The following is a 15,244-nucleotide window of genomic DNA, read 5'->3' on the forward strand; positions in this document are numbered from 1 at the left end:
AATTCATTTTCTTCACTCTTATATTAATTTCTTTCACTAAACTGTGGAGATGTGAGTGACGAAACATGGAGAAAGAAAGTTTCCATCAAGACATTGCCTTAATGGAACAGAGATATCAGGGCGTTGGAATGAAGCAAAGCTTGCAGGACTACTGCTGGTCTGTGTACGGATGCTCCAGAAGTGTTTTAATAAAAGACAAGCTAAACGACAGCGATCTTACAATGAATCGATGGACTTAATTGAATTTTGGTGGTACAAATTTTTTATTTGTCAAAACACTAAGAATAATGTTTTTTTTTATTATTTTTGTACTTAATTTATTCTAAAAGAAACATAACAATATTGTTTTATGTACTTTCACTTTGCACGTACTTAGTATAACTACTCTTTAAGATTAAGAGTAGTTGTTTACAGCTGATTCTCGGCCTCCCCCCACCACTATGACGTATTAATTGCTTTTTTTATTGGTTGTTGTTTGGTGAAGTTTTTTTTGTTGTGCAGTGAAGTCAAGGCGTTGTGACCTTGAAGTGTCTGGTGCATGGATCGTTCAGATTTTTTTTCATATGAGATTTTGTGTGTTTATGTGTGTGTGTAGGAGAATGCACGGTACAGGGTTTCATCATGTGCTTGTTTGTCTATGTACAAACATACGTCTGCATACTTCGAAGATCCTCCAAGTAATAAATGCTCCATCGGTGTTAGGGCACCAAGTTAGTAGTGGAGTGACGTCACAGCAATAACCGTTCAACGGCTAGAGAGCGACATGTTCACTCCACGACGTGTGGCAGAGTAATGCGTATTCATCGGTCTGCCCTCACCTCTCCTGAAGCGATGAAGGTTCGCTCTAGCCCGCTATCGATGGTGACACAACGGCAGCCGAGGACTGTTTGCCTAGCGTCTACCCTCTCCGAGACCGCAACGACCACTGCTTGCTCGTACCGGCAACTGTTATCGCATCAAGTTGGGAGATGGGCTTGGCTGTGACGTCAGGCATCTCTAGTGGATAGCAACTAGCAATGTGAATCTTTCACGGTTTCATGGTGGGGTGACTCACACTGTTTAATATAAAAGAAATGCCTGGCACACTATGAAATCAGTAGACGAATATATCTGCAGCAGTTAGCAATTGGTAGAGTGTTATTCAGTTCGTAATAGAAGGAAGACGGTGAGTGTATTTGTCTGTTGGAAATTGTTTATATTTTCATATATATTTTCATCATGTCCGTTTCAAAAGTAGACTTGAATAAAATTAATAATTTGATTGTACAGGAGGTTGAAATACTAGAGCAAAAGGCCTTATCATCATTGCCAATTGATGAAGTGTACATAATTAAAAATATGTCAACTTATCTCTACACGATTTGGTAAATCAATTTTATTAACTTTGCAAGATGTGAGCAATGATAAATTATTTAAAACATGGCTACCAAAACGTATTTCGTTGCAATTCAGTGATGACGATATATCTTGTATCAACTCATCAGGTGGTAAATATACGATGATGTATTTAGGACAGAGCCAACAAAGTTTTGCTGGCATGAAAACGCGATCTCTAGTCAAATTCAATATGATTGAATAATAGTAATAATTTATAGTGAATTTCTTTAGGTCATAGCTTACAAAGTTTTTTTTGGTGTGAAAACGATAACTCTAGTCAAATTCAATATGATTGAATAATAATAGTAATTATAATGAATTTCTTATTGTTTTATTAATATTCATATATTAGATGATAATTATATGGAAATATAAACATTACTAACTTAGTTGAATACACTCACTTTGTAACTACAAGTAAAATGGGAATGTGAGTATTATATCACTGAAAAATTGGAGGTTGCTTATTGTTTTTTTTTTTTTGTTCGATTTCAGTTCCACCATTTAAAGATGTGGATGCAGTACGCAAGTCAAGATTGGGTCGATATTGTAGATCTCAAATCATCGGTTCAACATTTGTCGTCTAAATTGAAGGTGTTGGGTGATGGAGCCGAACATGCAAGCGTTTATGATATGAGTGTATGCTATGATGAAAAACAAATCGAATTATGCCTTCGTGATGCTGAGAACTATTGGAGTGGTGCAGAAGTTTGCAACAAATTTTTTGGATAATGAATTGGAATTGTGGCAACTTTGTGAGGTTATGATTGAACTGAACCTAAGAAGATTCCTGTATAGCCTCCAACCATACTTGCCAGAATGGATTATTCATCACTTTGAATTGAATGATGAAAATCGAGAGGAAATTGAAGATGGTCGCGAAAATGATGATTATGAGGAAGAAGTTATTTTAGATAGTCTGTATGTTCCTGTGAATCATAAATAATGTCAAATAAAAAACTTTGTATTATTTTCATGTTTTATTTATTTAAATCTGATGAAATACAATAGAAAATGATTACAAAAACAATAAATATGATATAAAATACAATACATGATATAAGTCAGTTACAAATAAAAAAAAAAAAGATCATAAAACAGTACATGATAGAGTGAAAAAAAAGTGTCAATATCTGCTATGAACTGAACCATCCAATGCATTGTATGTTAAAACTGTATCATGCAAAATTAATGCATATACTTTAGTGTTGTCTGGAAACTTGGTCTTCCTCGTCTCAAACTCAATCTTTATATCAATAGTTGATGATTTTGTTGCATTCGGTTGATGGGAACAATCGATGACGAATAGTGGATTCTCTCTAAATTGTCCAATGTCCATCAGAGGTTCACTCATATCTTTATCATAATAACTTCGCTGGAAACTCTCAAAAGCATAATAAGCAGGAGCATCAAGTTTTTTATCGAAATTCAAATTCCAACGCTCATATGGATAAACTTCAGAATTCAAGTATACTCGAATACTATTGATATCAGCAGTTGTGAATTTTGTAATATCTTGTGTTCTATCTTCAGATGTGGTAGTACTTTGGAATGCGATGATGACAAAACGAGGAGTTTCCAATGCGTTAGTTGTTTTGATGGCCCATATGTCTGAAGAAGTCCCACGTAATGATGGTAGTTCATAGAGGTCCCACATACGATACGCCAACTTGATTTTGGCATTCAGACCGCTTTTGTTTATTCTACTCAAAAGTTTGAGCTTGTGTTTATCATCTGGTACAATATGCCTTATTTTCCATTCGATTTTATTTATTTCCAAATCAGCATCAACCTCACCTATATATGAGTTTTTGAATGATCGAGCGATAATCAAAATCAATTCCTGTTTGGCATTCAAGATACTTTTGTTGTAATCTTCAGCAAAACCCATCAAATATTTCAGTGGTAGTTTTCCACTAAAAACATGACTGTTTGTATCCAAGATATCTTGCTTCAATTGTGAAAGTCCCCAACCAGATGTCAATAATGTGTTAGCATGAGATTGTCCAAATGATATCATGGTTTTCATTGTAGATGTTATCCCAGGTTTTCTAACAACAGCCACTTGTTCACCTCCCATTTCATAACGAATTTCGTCAAAGAGAAATGCAATTGCATTATTCGAGAGATAGCATGTTTTCGCTACATCTTGGGGGGTGAATTTACCTTCTATGTAAATGAAGCTCTCGGCAATATCTAGTATAACATCTTGATTATTGATTGCAATTCTGATTTCATCCGAATTCCTGAATAGCGGTGATCCATAGGGCTTATATGTGTGCTCATGTAAACTTATGAGAGAATGATCGAGCACTGGTTCATTGAATATATTCAACTTTTCATTGTTTGTTTCGAGCACCATTGTTATTTTCTCACTTTCAATCCAATCGATTTCAAAAATTTAAGATCACTCACAGACAGAGCGTTATGTGCTAACTGTTTAGCATACACTTGTGGAATGAGCTTCTTTTTATGCACACCTTTCTTTTTGATAGTGCAACTCGTTTGGGATTGTTCAATGCGATTTTGTCTATTATAAATGAAACCCATAACAACAGTTATTCGATTTTCTTCAATTCCAAAATAATGAAAATCTCTTCTTCACTTCCAAAATCGATAAGGTTATTTTTTTCATCCAAAATACGCACTGTAATGTTGTGAATCAATTGACGACCTTCTGGACTGACAGGCATATATATAATACTGTGTGGTTCTTTAGTAAGATTGTAGCCAGGTTCAACATCAATATCGAATGAGAAAAGAATGTGGGATTCTTCACCATTTATATATGAACCAGATATTATATTGCAATCTAAGCGGATAAGTCTCACAGTTGTAATGTTTATTGGTAATGATGATTCATGTATCTGATTTGGTGGAAATATTTCATGAGCGAACCCCATCATTTCTGCTATTGAATTTGGATGTGTCAGATCAATTTCATATTTGGATCGCATTTCACATTTGAATGTATTATTATTGGCGTGTAGATAGAAAATATCATCTGCAACGACATCATTTGGTTTTTTATCATGAAACAATCTGAACATGATATGTTTCTGTATGACGGCATTGATCTCTTCTATTTCATAAGCACCACATGGAATTTCAATTGTCAACTTTTGGGGTATCGATGAGTTGTCATTACTGATTCTAAAACTAACTAAGTTATTAGCTTCAGTTATATTATTGATTGTATTGCACCCATAGAATCCCAAAAGTCCTAATCCATAACGACTGTTCCTATCCAATTCAATTGGTGGAAAAAAATCCGCACTCAAGACACTTGTCCCGACAGCTTGTAGCTCGAACTTTCGTGACATGACTGATGAATATTTTGAAACACATTTCAATTTATTATTGTACACAGCAACAGCACATTTGAGACAATTTACACTTTTTGGAAGGTGTTGTATTGTAATAAGTATCATTTTTATTGATACCAATATTCACATCCTCTATATTACAAATACAACACATAGATTTCCGAGGTATAGGACCGTCATTAACATCCGATTCTGAATTTTGATCGTGGTGGTGGTGCTCATAACAATATCTATGTTTCATTATATCGATGTCATCTTGCAGATGCTTAGGCAACTTTTCCCAAACATATGCAATCTCATGTGCAACACATGCAAGTATCACTTCCTTAGGCATATTTGCAAGCATCACTTTATCCATTTTTTTCAAGGTACCATATTTTGAAAACATTCTAAGTGAAAACCCCATTCCCTTGATAGCCTCCCGATCCAGTTTTGGTGTTGAATCCATTTTTATTTGGAAAATTATTTAGAGAGAAACTGCAAGCACAAGTGACCACAGAGAACTGTATTAAATTTCTGTTGTCGATCATAGTTATATTTGATTTTTACATTCGAACATTTTCGAAAGAATCGAGTCAATTCCAATGGTGGGGGTAGATCTCCAAAACTATCGAAATATGTGACTTCTTTCCCACATTTTTTATATGCCACCCAATGTGTTCCTGGTCCACTTATTCCATCTAAATTAACAATAGCTGTCTCGTTTTGTTTTGGACCTGAAGATGGTAATCTATCACGCATAAAAACACCACGAAAATGTGGAATTTTCATTTTTTGTGCATAATAACTGAGATCGAGATCAGTAAGAGGCCTCTGAGGTAGGGGTTCAATTAGTTTTTTGTTTTGTTTGTGGCTTTGTATGGTTTTAAATATAGTCCTAAACCTTTACGGTATGGTTTGAGATATATTCCACTTCCGCGTTTGCCTAATGCTACAGCCTCCATGGTTTTATTGTGACGATTGGCTTCCATTAAAGCCGCTCTGCTGGCTTTTGCCGAATTCACGGCCTTGGTAATACCAGCAGCAGCTCCCGCCAAACTTCCTAGTGCGGATAGTCCAGCAAAAATTGGTATCAATGGTAAAAGTCCACCGATCTTGGGAACAGGAATTATGCGTGGTGTGCGGATTTTCTTCTTTCCACCGGCAGCTTTAAGGTATTTACGTGCCGCCTGCAATGCCACAGTGATAGCTTTTTTGCTATTATTCGTCACAAATTGATTCCCACCAGCTTTCTTCAATACATTTCGCACTTTATGGACTATCCCAGCACCAAATGCAACTTTTTTAATTTTATTTTTCTTCGTTTGTTTCCTCTTACATTTTTTCTTATTGGTACTACAACCCATGCCCATATGTCTTTTCGCTTTCATAATGTTGGTGACAAGTAATGCAGCTGCTCTTTCCCCAATACTCGCGTCCTTCGATTTAACCCTATCCCAAGCGCTGTATTCAAGTTCTTTGTCGGCTAAATGTCTTGCTGCAAGATCGGATGGATGCTTAGAATATTGAATATCGTGTTTTTTGCATTCAATATCTAATTTATTGATTCCAGGGTCGTTACGAGCTAAACGTTGTTTCAATTTTGTACCCGGTCCACAGTATTGATAACCTCCGGTAGATGTAATTCGAAAGGAAGTTTGTTTATTAAATCATTAACAAAACCACAACCTCTTTTAATTTTACGATCACTTTCAATACGTCCGTATCGTTTGATGGTACACATTGAAATGAATAAGCTAATAACATTTATATAGTCTCCAACCACGGCACGATGCGCATTGTAAAACAGAAAGAAAAGTTTGCTGTAGATAATCTAGATGAGAAATTTGGTTGTGGATTGAATGGACAAAGGGTATTCAGACATGGTCCACTACTTCCATCATCAGTTCGAGGACTCATTATAGGACCTTCAAATTGTGGAAAGACGAATGCAATGATATCACTATTAACACATCCACAAGGACTGAGATTTAGAAATGTGTATCTCTATTCGAAATCACTCAATCAACCTAAATATCAGTACTTGCGAAGTGTTTTGGAACCTATAAAAGGATTAGGTTTTTATACATTCAGCAATAATGCAGAAATAGTGGAACCCTCCGACGCTAAGCCTAATTCTGTTTTCATTTTCGATGATGTGATATGTGAAAAGCAAGATATTATTAGATCATATTTCTGTATGGGACGTCATAAGGATGTTGATTGTTTTTATCTAGCACAGACATATTCACGGGTACCCAAACAGTTAGTGCGTGACAATACCAATTTCATTATAATGTTCAAACAAGATGAGACGAATTTACATCACATTTATTCAGATCATGTTTCACCCGATGTAACATTCAAACAATTCCAATTGATGTGTGTTAAATGCTGGGAGGACCAATATGGATTTCTAGTCATTGATAAGGATAGAAAAATAGATGAAGGTAGATATCGCAAAGGATTCGATAGTTTTATATACCCATGATCTTGTTTTTGGAACTTATTCGATCACTGAATATTGTAGTGGTCACTTCACCAACGAATTAAGCTTTAATTCAAAAAAAAGGGCATTATGAATACAAAAAAAGATCCTGAAAATAAAAACAATGAAATAAATTTGAAACGTCAACTAGTAGAGACAACAGAAGCTGTCAGGCAGAAATTCAACTCTATCAAGAATGATAATATTGAAAATCGTACGACACTTGAAAGATTGTATGAGCCCATAATGAAACCATTGAATGTTTTATCATCAAACGCTACTTCTAAATCACCAGTGTTATCACCAAATCATGGAACTGTTCAATCTACTTCAAATTATCCCATGAGTACTCCAATAGGAAGAAAACAATCTTTTGGTAGTGTATCATCTGTGAATAGTGACACGAGCACACTTCAAGACGATATGAGAACAACTCTATTCGAAACACCATCATCGTCCCACATCGATTCCTCGGATCCTGACATCTCACCTGTTATGAATGAAAGTGGTGAAGATGTTTTGATGAAACATTTGAATAATATAAAATCTAGAAATCCAGCATATGATGGAACATTTGGCGTACGTATGGATCCAATTACACAAAAGCTGAAAATGGGAAGTCTAGTGGTAAATTTCAAAGATGGAAACATTTCATTTTGGGATGCTAATAAAGTGAAAAAATATGAATGCGCAGGTAGTCCAGAATTGTATGATATGATTTTTTTGAAGAATCCACAAGATGTTGATAATGAAGAAACTCGTCAAGTATATTCCAAAATATTGAAAATAACGAATGCTCCATATAAACAATATCATCTGAAGAATGGTTTTAAAAATACAAATTCTAAAAAATTTCGTGAAGTTATCAAACCTCTATTAGACTCACGACAATATCCAATAAGAAGTAGAAGTAAAATTGGTGGAGCACTCAAACGAGTGAAAATGGAGAAAATATATAATTCTAAACCTGTGAATTATGTGTACTGGAATTCACCGAAAGAGTTAGTTGCTCGCCTACGACTATTGGTAGCTTCAAAGTCAGCCGGACATACCGGACATGATAATGAAATAATTTCAATAATTGAAGAATTACGTGAAGAAGGTATAATATATTAACATATTCACATGTAATGATCACTGTCACATCATCATTCAATGCAGTAACATTATCACCTTTTCTCTTTAATCATATTGAAATAGAATGACTAATGAAATAAGTGATGTCAAACGACAAGTTGTTAATGAATTACATAAACCTGCAAGACGTAATTTTCGTAGAAGAATAACCACCATCAAAGGTTTTGCAGATCTATGGCAAATAGATTTAGCTGAACTGCAACCTTATGCAAAAAGTAATGAAGGATACCGATATATACTTGTAGTGATAGATTGTTACTCCAAATATCTGTGGACTGTAGCAGTTAAAGATAAAACAGGTAGTACAGTAACTAATGCAATGAAACATGTACTGAAAGAAGCCAAATACTCCCCCAAACACATACAAAGCGATCAAGGGAAAGAATTTTTCAATAAAAGCTTCTCATCTCTCATGCGAGAATATAATATCAATCATTATTCAACATTTAGCACAAAGAAGGCAGCTATAGCAGAAAGAGTGATTCGTACAATAAAGGCATGGCTCTACAAGGAATTTTCGATGAGAGGTCACCACAAATGGCTTGATATTCTTCCAATTATAACTAGTAGATATAATAATAAAGTTCATCGTACAATAGGTATGGCACCCATCAATGTTGATTCAACAACAAAATTAAAATTCAAGGGTATCAATGGAATTGGAGGAAGACAAAGTAAACCCAAATTCCAATTAAATGATATTGTACGTATAAGTAAATACAAACATATTTTTGAAAAGTCTTACACTGCGAATTTTACCACGGAGCTATTCAAGATTGTTAAAATTAATAAAACCATCCCAACGACTTATAATCTTGAAGATATGAATGAACAGCCGATTAGAGGATGTTTTTACGAAGAAGAGTTATTACGAACCGAGAATCCTGACGTATATCTGATTGAGAAGGTGTTGAAGAGAAGAAAAAATAAAGTATATGTAAAGTGGTTAGGCCTTCCTAGCGAACAAAATTCTTGGATTGATGAATCAAATATGGTTTAAATGTATATAATAGTGACTTTTATGAATAAAGTAATATTAAAGTTCATTATTGTTTTCATTTCAATTATAAGTATGTGAACTGAAAAATATTGCAGCGGTAAACATTGCCCCAGCCATTCGCAATGTTCTGTGTATACCAAACCAAATTAATTGTATACTCCATTCCCGCTTATATTTTTCAACTCACGATATTGAAAACACATTATCATTCCCAAAACTAATCGCCGTCACTTTGAAATGCAGTATCCAACTCTTTTGCCAATTATCTCTCACTGATAATGCTGTCTCATAAAGCTTAGTCGACTCCTCAAGCTCAGCCTGAGCTTGCATTCTCGAACGTTGATGGAATTGCTTATCTTTACCAATTTTTGAACGGAGTTCATCAGCATCTTTAGACATTCTAGCCAATTCAACCTTCGCTAATGCAATCTTGGCATCTAATGCTTCAAGAGTTTCATTATTAGCATTAATAGCTCGCTCACTCTTTTCAAGTTCAGCAATAGTCATCTGTGCCTTTACAAGACGGCATTTTGCTTTCCTTTTCATTTCCCCAAACCGATGGAGGGGGCTGAAAGAAGATAGCGGTTCAGCTTTCAAATCACTCTTCATTTCTTTAGGAGTACCTTTTGGCTTCCTCTTCGATCTGTCACTTTTCGTTGCGGGTTTTTTCTGTCGCACAACACTTTTGGATTCTTTCTTTTCTTTAAAGTCAGTGACAATCGATGAAGATGCCTTAGTAACCTTCCTCTTGATTGTTCTAGATTTCTTATCAACACCAAGAGGAAGGGTAGATGAAGAGTGTTTGAGTGATGATAATTGCGAAACGATCGGATTTTCAATAATAATTTGCTCATTTGGTTCTGGCACATCTGCAAAGTTAACGAAGTCGTTAATATCAAAATCATTTATCGAATCTTGACTCGATAAATGTAATACTGGAATATTTTCAAAATCAGTCTGATCGATATCAACAAGTGGTGAACCATCTTCAGCAATCAATAGCGGCATAGAGCTCATGATTATTAAGGTCTGAGGAATGATATGTGATAGCAATAGAATGTGGATAGGAAAGGTGATGATGTTACTGAGACCTCACCATTTATAGAAGAAAATAAACTAGCGCATGCGCTCTTTCATCAACTGGCACATGCGCTCTCTCACTAAACTATTCACGCATGTAACAATCTTTGTCATTTAAGAGGAAAACTTTGTGTTGCATGCATGTATTTTTAAATGTTAGAAAATAATACAAATAAATTCAAAATATATATATATTTATTAATAATAGAGGACAATAACGATAATAAAAAATGAAAAATGTTAATATGTCTCTGTGGATGTGGAACGTTCTTTGACTCTATTCCTCAATAGTTGTTGCTCGTGCGTCAAACACCAACATTGAAAAAAATGGATTCTCCTATTGGGTAGAGTTGACCAACCTTCTCACACAGATCCCAAGTACTTCTACATGCATTGCATACATGATTCCAACAATTCATGGAATATGTATCACAACGCAAACAACGTTGCAGTGGAGTTGGAACGGCAGCACAGATACCACAAATATTTCTACAGATACCTATATTGTTAAATATTATAGGTTCGGAACACTTCAGACACTGTAACTGTTGTTGACGATAATCCGATTTTGTTCGCTTCGGTGGATGAGAAGGAGGCGATAGTTGAATCCGCAACACGCAATCACTACACATACCAGTACATGGATTGATTGAATCCTTAGGTCTACTTATTTGACAAAAGTAGCACACAATAGCCCCTGCAATCATCATTGGGTAGACACACACTTTTGGTTTTTCATTCCACTCTTTTGGAAACGGCATTTTACTAATTCGATTAGAAATATAAAGAGATGACTTACAGAAACTCTGAATGCTCTCTCCTATACCTACGATCTCTATTTATACAAATCAACATCATGTGGAAGTATAGTGGGATAACTTCTCCTACTATTCCACTCTAAACGAGTCAAGTGGGAGTCGCATCACCTCCTATATAAGTTGACTTGCAAACCTAGAGTTCATTCATTCACTCTCTACAACTGTGAGCAAACAACAACAAGATGAATTCTGCAAAAATAAATGCTGCATTAAATAGAATAGCTGCTGTTGATGAAAACAATTGGATAGACGAATCAGATGATGAGGATGTCAATGTTCCGCTAGAGGAAGTAATAGTTGAAGCAGAAGATGTTGGAGTCGATGAAGATGAGATAGACGAAGTTGAAAACGAGGCCAACCAAAGCGACGAAGATGATGACGTGATGGAGTTTGAGAGGGTCATGGATGAAGAAGGAGATGATGAAGGGATAGAAGCTGACACAACTGAAGGTGATGGTGCTATGAGGATCGGTATGCGAACACTCAATGTCAGTGAGACACTGGAAGATCCCTTGGATTTGTATTGTGCATTGGATGCATACGTATTGATCAGCACAATAGATGGAGAGAACAAAAAACTATGTTGGTGCTGCTTTCGGTTTTATTCGCATAGAAACAATAATGGAGGGTGGTATGCCCATGTCAACACCCACAACACTGTCTCAATTATGGAAATGGGACAGAATTGGTGTGAAGCTTGCGAGAGGCCACTAACAAACTTCACCCGAGTATCTACATGTATTATATGTAATAATGTCCAACCTGTGGCACAATAACCGTGGACCTACTGGTCAAAAAAAAAAAAACAACAGCCCTTTTCAGGGCTACATTATTCACACAAACAGTAGTTAGTTGTATTAGTATTCATAGATTATGTGACAAATGAATACTTTGATTAATAAAAGTCTAAGTTGGAAATTTGTTAGTCTTTGAATATCTATACATTATATGACAAATAAATTACTACTTTGACTGAAAAGTCGAAATTTGGAATTTGATAGTCATTGAATATCTATGCATATGATGAGTACTACTTTAAATGAAAGTTGAAGTTGGCATTTGTCAATCATTCATATGCATATAATGATGAATACTTTCACATACATATATTTCGTTTGAGATTATAATGTTAACATAATGTTAACAATGGTATGAATCTGTTTCTGTTTGAAAGTATAATGGTAGCTCTGAAAAGAGCTATTTTTTTTATTGTTTCAGTCTTTAATTGTAGCCCTGAAAAGGGCTGTTATTTTTTTATTAATCCATGCAATGATATGGACTAACGCTCCTCATCATCAGAAACAATAATTATGGTATCGTCATCTGAATCAGATGATATACTAATGATATCATCCTCATAGTAGTCATCTGAATCAGATGATATACTCATGATGTCGTCGTCGTCATAATCAGCTGAATCAGATGATATACTAATCACATCATCCGCATTATTATCGTCAACAGCATCTATGTCGTCCTGAATACCTTGTTCCACTCGTTCTGCGAAATCATCAGGAAGATCATAGATTCGCTGCAGAAATTGAGCGAAGGTTGTACTCAAATGATCAGACGTTGAATCTATTTCATGTACTTGGATGGGTCCTGTACTCGACATTGTGGAAGAATGATATAGAACTGGGATTGTTGCTATATTTATATTGGAAGAAATGAAATGGAGGGGGTGAAATGTAGAACAGTGTTTGAGATTCGAAAACATCAAGAATGAAACTCTGAGCGATTATTAGGAGAAATTCTAGTGATTATTATGGAAAAAAAACTAATAAGAGGGAGAGGAAGGGAGGAAGACACTGCCCCAGCCTCGCAGTGCCTCGTGTACACCAACCAAAAAGTGTGTACTCCGTGGAAGGAAAGGAAAGGAAATGATGGACGAGTAGATGATTATATGTCATCATCGGAATTGAGGACATCATCATCGATTAGGATTGGGGATGGCGGAGGACTATCCTCGATGAGGATAGGGGATGGTGGAGGACGTCTAACGTCAAGCTCGTCATCAGCATCATCACCAGAGTCGTCGTCGTCATCATCGTCGTCGTCGCTACTCATTGGGACAATGTCATCATAAGCAGGGTCCCACCATCCGTCAGGATCTGGATATTCCGAGTCATCCAAGTGTCCTTCGTCACTGCCAGTGACATGCTGAACTTGCATCCTGATGTCGTGATCCCGGTATTCGTATGGCGGACTGTGGGGTTCCGTGGTGGAAGAGACAACCTGTACCTGGCTGTTATCCCAGTAATTGAAGTTGTACCCCTGATCCGGGCAGCTATAGGGTTCGGAGGTTGAATCGGGTTCCATCTCGATGCTAGCTGATCAACTGAATGTTTCATCAGATGATTTCTACTTTTATACTTTCGAGAGGGAGTGGGAGAGGAGTGGAACATTGAGTAGGGGTAAATTGTAGTGTGACATAAGACATATTCAATGAGTAGGGGTAAATTGCAAAGTGACATAAGACATATTCAATGAAAGAGATACTTGAATGGATAAAATACAAATGAAATATACTTGTCGATTTCACTATGAAACATGTCTATTTTTTTATTTTTTAAATTTTCTTCACATGAAATTATTTACAAGTGATTAGAGAACACAAAAATTGATGTGAGGTATTTGTCTAGAAGAACTTGGAATTGAAATAAAAAAATAATAATGATAATAAGAGGAAGTGAAGAAAAATGCTCCAACCATCGCATTGTTCAATGTGTACCAAACCAAAAAACAGTGTACACCCTTTATTTCACTTCCTTTTCCTTTATTCAATATAAACTTAACAAATATAAACTTAAAACTACCATAATTAAATACTCCTAACTAACCTAAAACTAATCTTACATTTACACTTCATCTACAAAAAGAGTGTCCATAACTGTCACTACTTTTTTGTACAGCTCTATCGAAGAGGTCTTTGCTTTACACCTTTCCTGCAGAGATGCATAATTCCGATCTATTTCGGCCATTTCCTTTTGGAGTTCCCTCCGTCGGTTATCCATTTCAGCCATTTGTCGCTTCATGGTAACCAACTCGGCCTCGCTAGATCGGGCAGCTCGTTCTGCTTTCTTGCATCTCTGCAGAAAAACACTCATCTTTTCACTAACCTCTCCGATAGGCTGTGGCACCAACACCTCAGGATCCGCCGGTGTCGCTGGCAGCGGTGGTAGTCGCGTCACCAACGGCGACAATATCACCAACTCCGGAGAAGGACTCCTCGGAATTTCCACTGCTGCTGGTGCTGCTGCTGGTGTGGAGGCCCTCTTACGAGAGGTCGAAAAACTACCTGCATAAGGATTAGTCCTATTGCAAGTAGCTCGGTACTTTGAAATAGGACCAACCTTTGCTGCAGGTCGTTGGCAAACCTTCTTCACAGCCCTGACTTCCTCCTCCTCCTCGAATAAGTCAGGGCTAGAAGATCTGCACCTAACTCGCGAACGCGAAGTGGTTGGCTGGTCAACCGTCACCGCTCTCGAAGATGCTGCCTCCTCCTGGTCAGCGGACACCGGCAGAATAGACGCCACAGCATTATTCACCTCCTGTGTATTGGTTGCCATTCTGAAAAAGAAGAAATAATACAAAGTTAGTTGATATAAAAAATAACATTCCTAATTTACTTACTCAAATATCAAGTTGGTCGTTGGAACGTACTGCCTTGTTGTGGAGTGGACTGCTCTCGATGAGATGACTTCTCGAACTGAATGTTGTGGAGTGCTCTCCGGAGGGTATCGACTTCGATGCGTGAGCGGTGGGAAAATGGTGGGAGCGCACATGCGCGATGAGGGTAGGGGTGTACATGCGCAAATGTTGGGAGTCGGGGGGCGGGGCTTCGGGGAGGGGAGGGGCGGGGCTTCGGAAAGGGGGCGGGGCTTCGGAAAGGGGCGGGGTATCCGAAAAGTTGGTGGCGACGGGGGGGGGGGGGGGGGGGGGGGGGTGGCCCTAACGGGCCCGCCCACTGCCTGGGCTCCGCCCAGGTGGGTGGGGCCTCCGGCCCCAGGTAGGCGGGACATCTGGAGAGACATCTACG

The 15,244-nt window shown here is 37.1% G+C and overlaps 2 protein-coding genes across 2 annotated transcripts in view; one reads left to right on the plus strand and one right to left on the minus strand.

Annotated features, from left to right (window-relative positions):
* Pka-C3 (Protein kinase, cAMP-dependent, catalytic subunit 3) overlaps positions 1–15,244 on the plus strand; it is a 100,803-nt gene that overhangs the window by 43,979 nt on the left and 41,580 nt on the right. The gene's annotated exons all lie outside the window — the stretch shown is intronic.
* On the minus strand, positions 13,942–15,139 carry LOC141479938 (uncharacterized). The gene is made up of 2 exons (XM_074169328.1): positions 14,839–15,139; positions 13,942–14,775 (listed from the first exon to the last, which is right to left on the minus strand). The coding sequence occupies exons 1-2, from the start codon at positions 14,988–14,990 to the stop codon at positions 14,064–14,066; spliced, it is 864 nt and encodes a 287-aa protein (XP_074025429.1). The 5' UTR covers positions 14,991–15,139; the 3' UTR covers positions 13,942–14,063.

Source organism: Leptinotarsa decemlineata, unplaced genomic scaffold (assembly GCF_025532065.1).
Source record: "Leptinotarsa decemlineata unplaced genomic scaffold, Ldec_3_MD MMD2_P_RNA_scaffold_5, whole genome shotgun sequence".
NCBI lineage: Eukaryota > Metazoa > Arthropoda > Insecta > Coleoptera > Chrysomelidae > Leptinotarsa > Leptinotarsa decemlineata.

Bases quoted from the DNA above. Each gene is read 5' to 3' on its own strand.
- LOC141479938 (XM_074169328.1), bottom strand. From the start codon at position 14,990: ATGTGCGCTCCCACCATTTTCCCACCGCTCACGCATCGAAGTCGATAC. The intron at 14,776-14,838 runs GTAAGTAAATTA...CTTCTTTTTCAG, and splicing joins ACGACCAACTTGATATTTGA to AATGGCAACCAATACACAGG.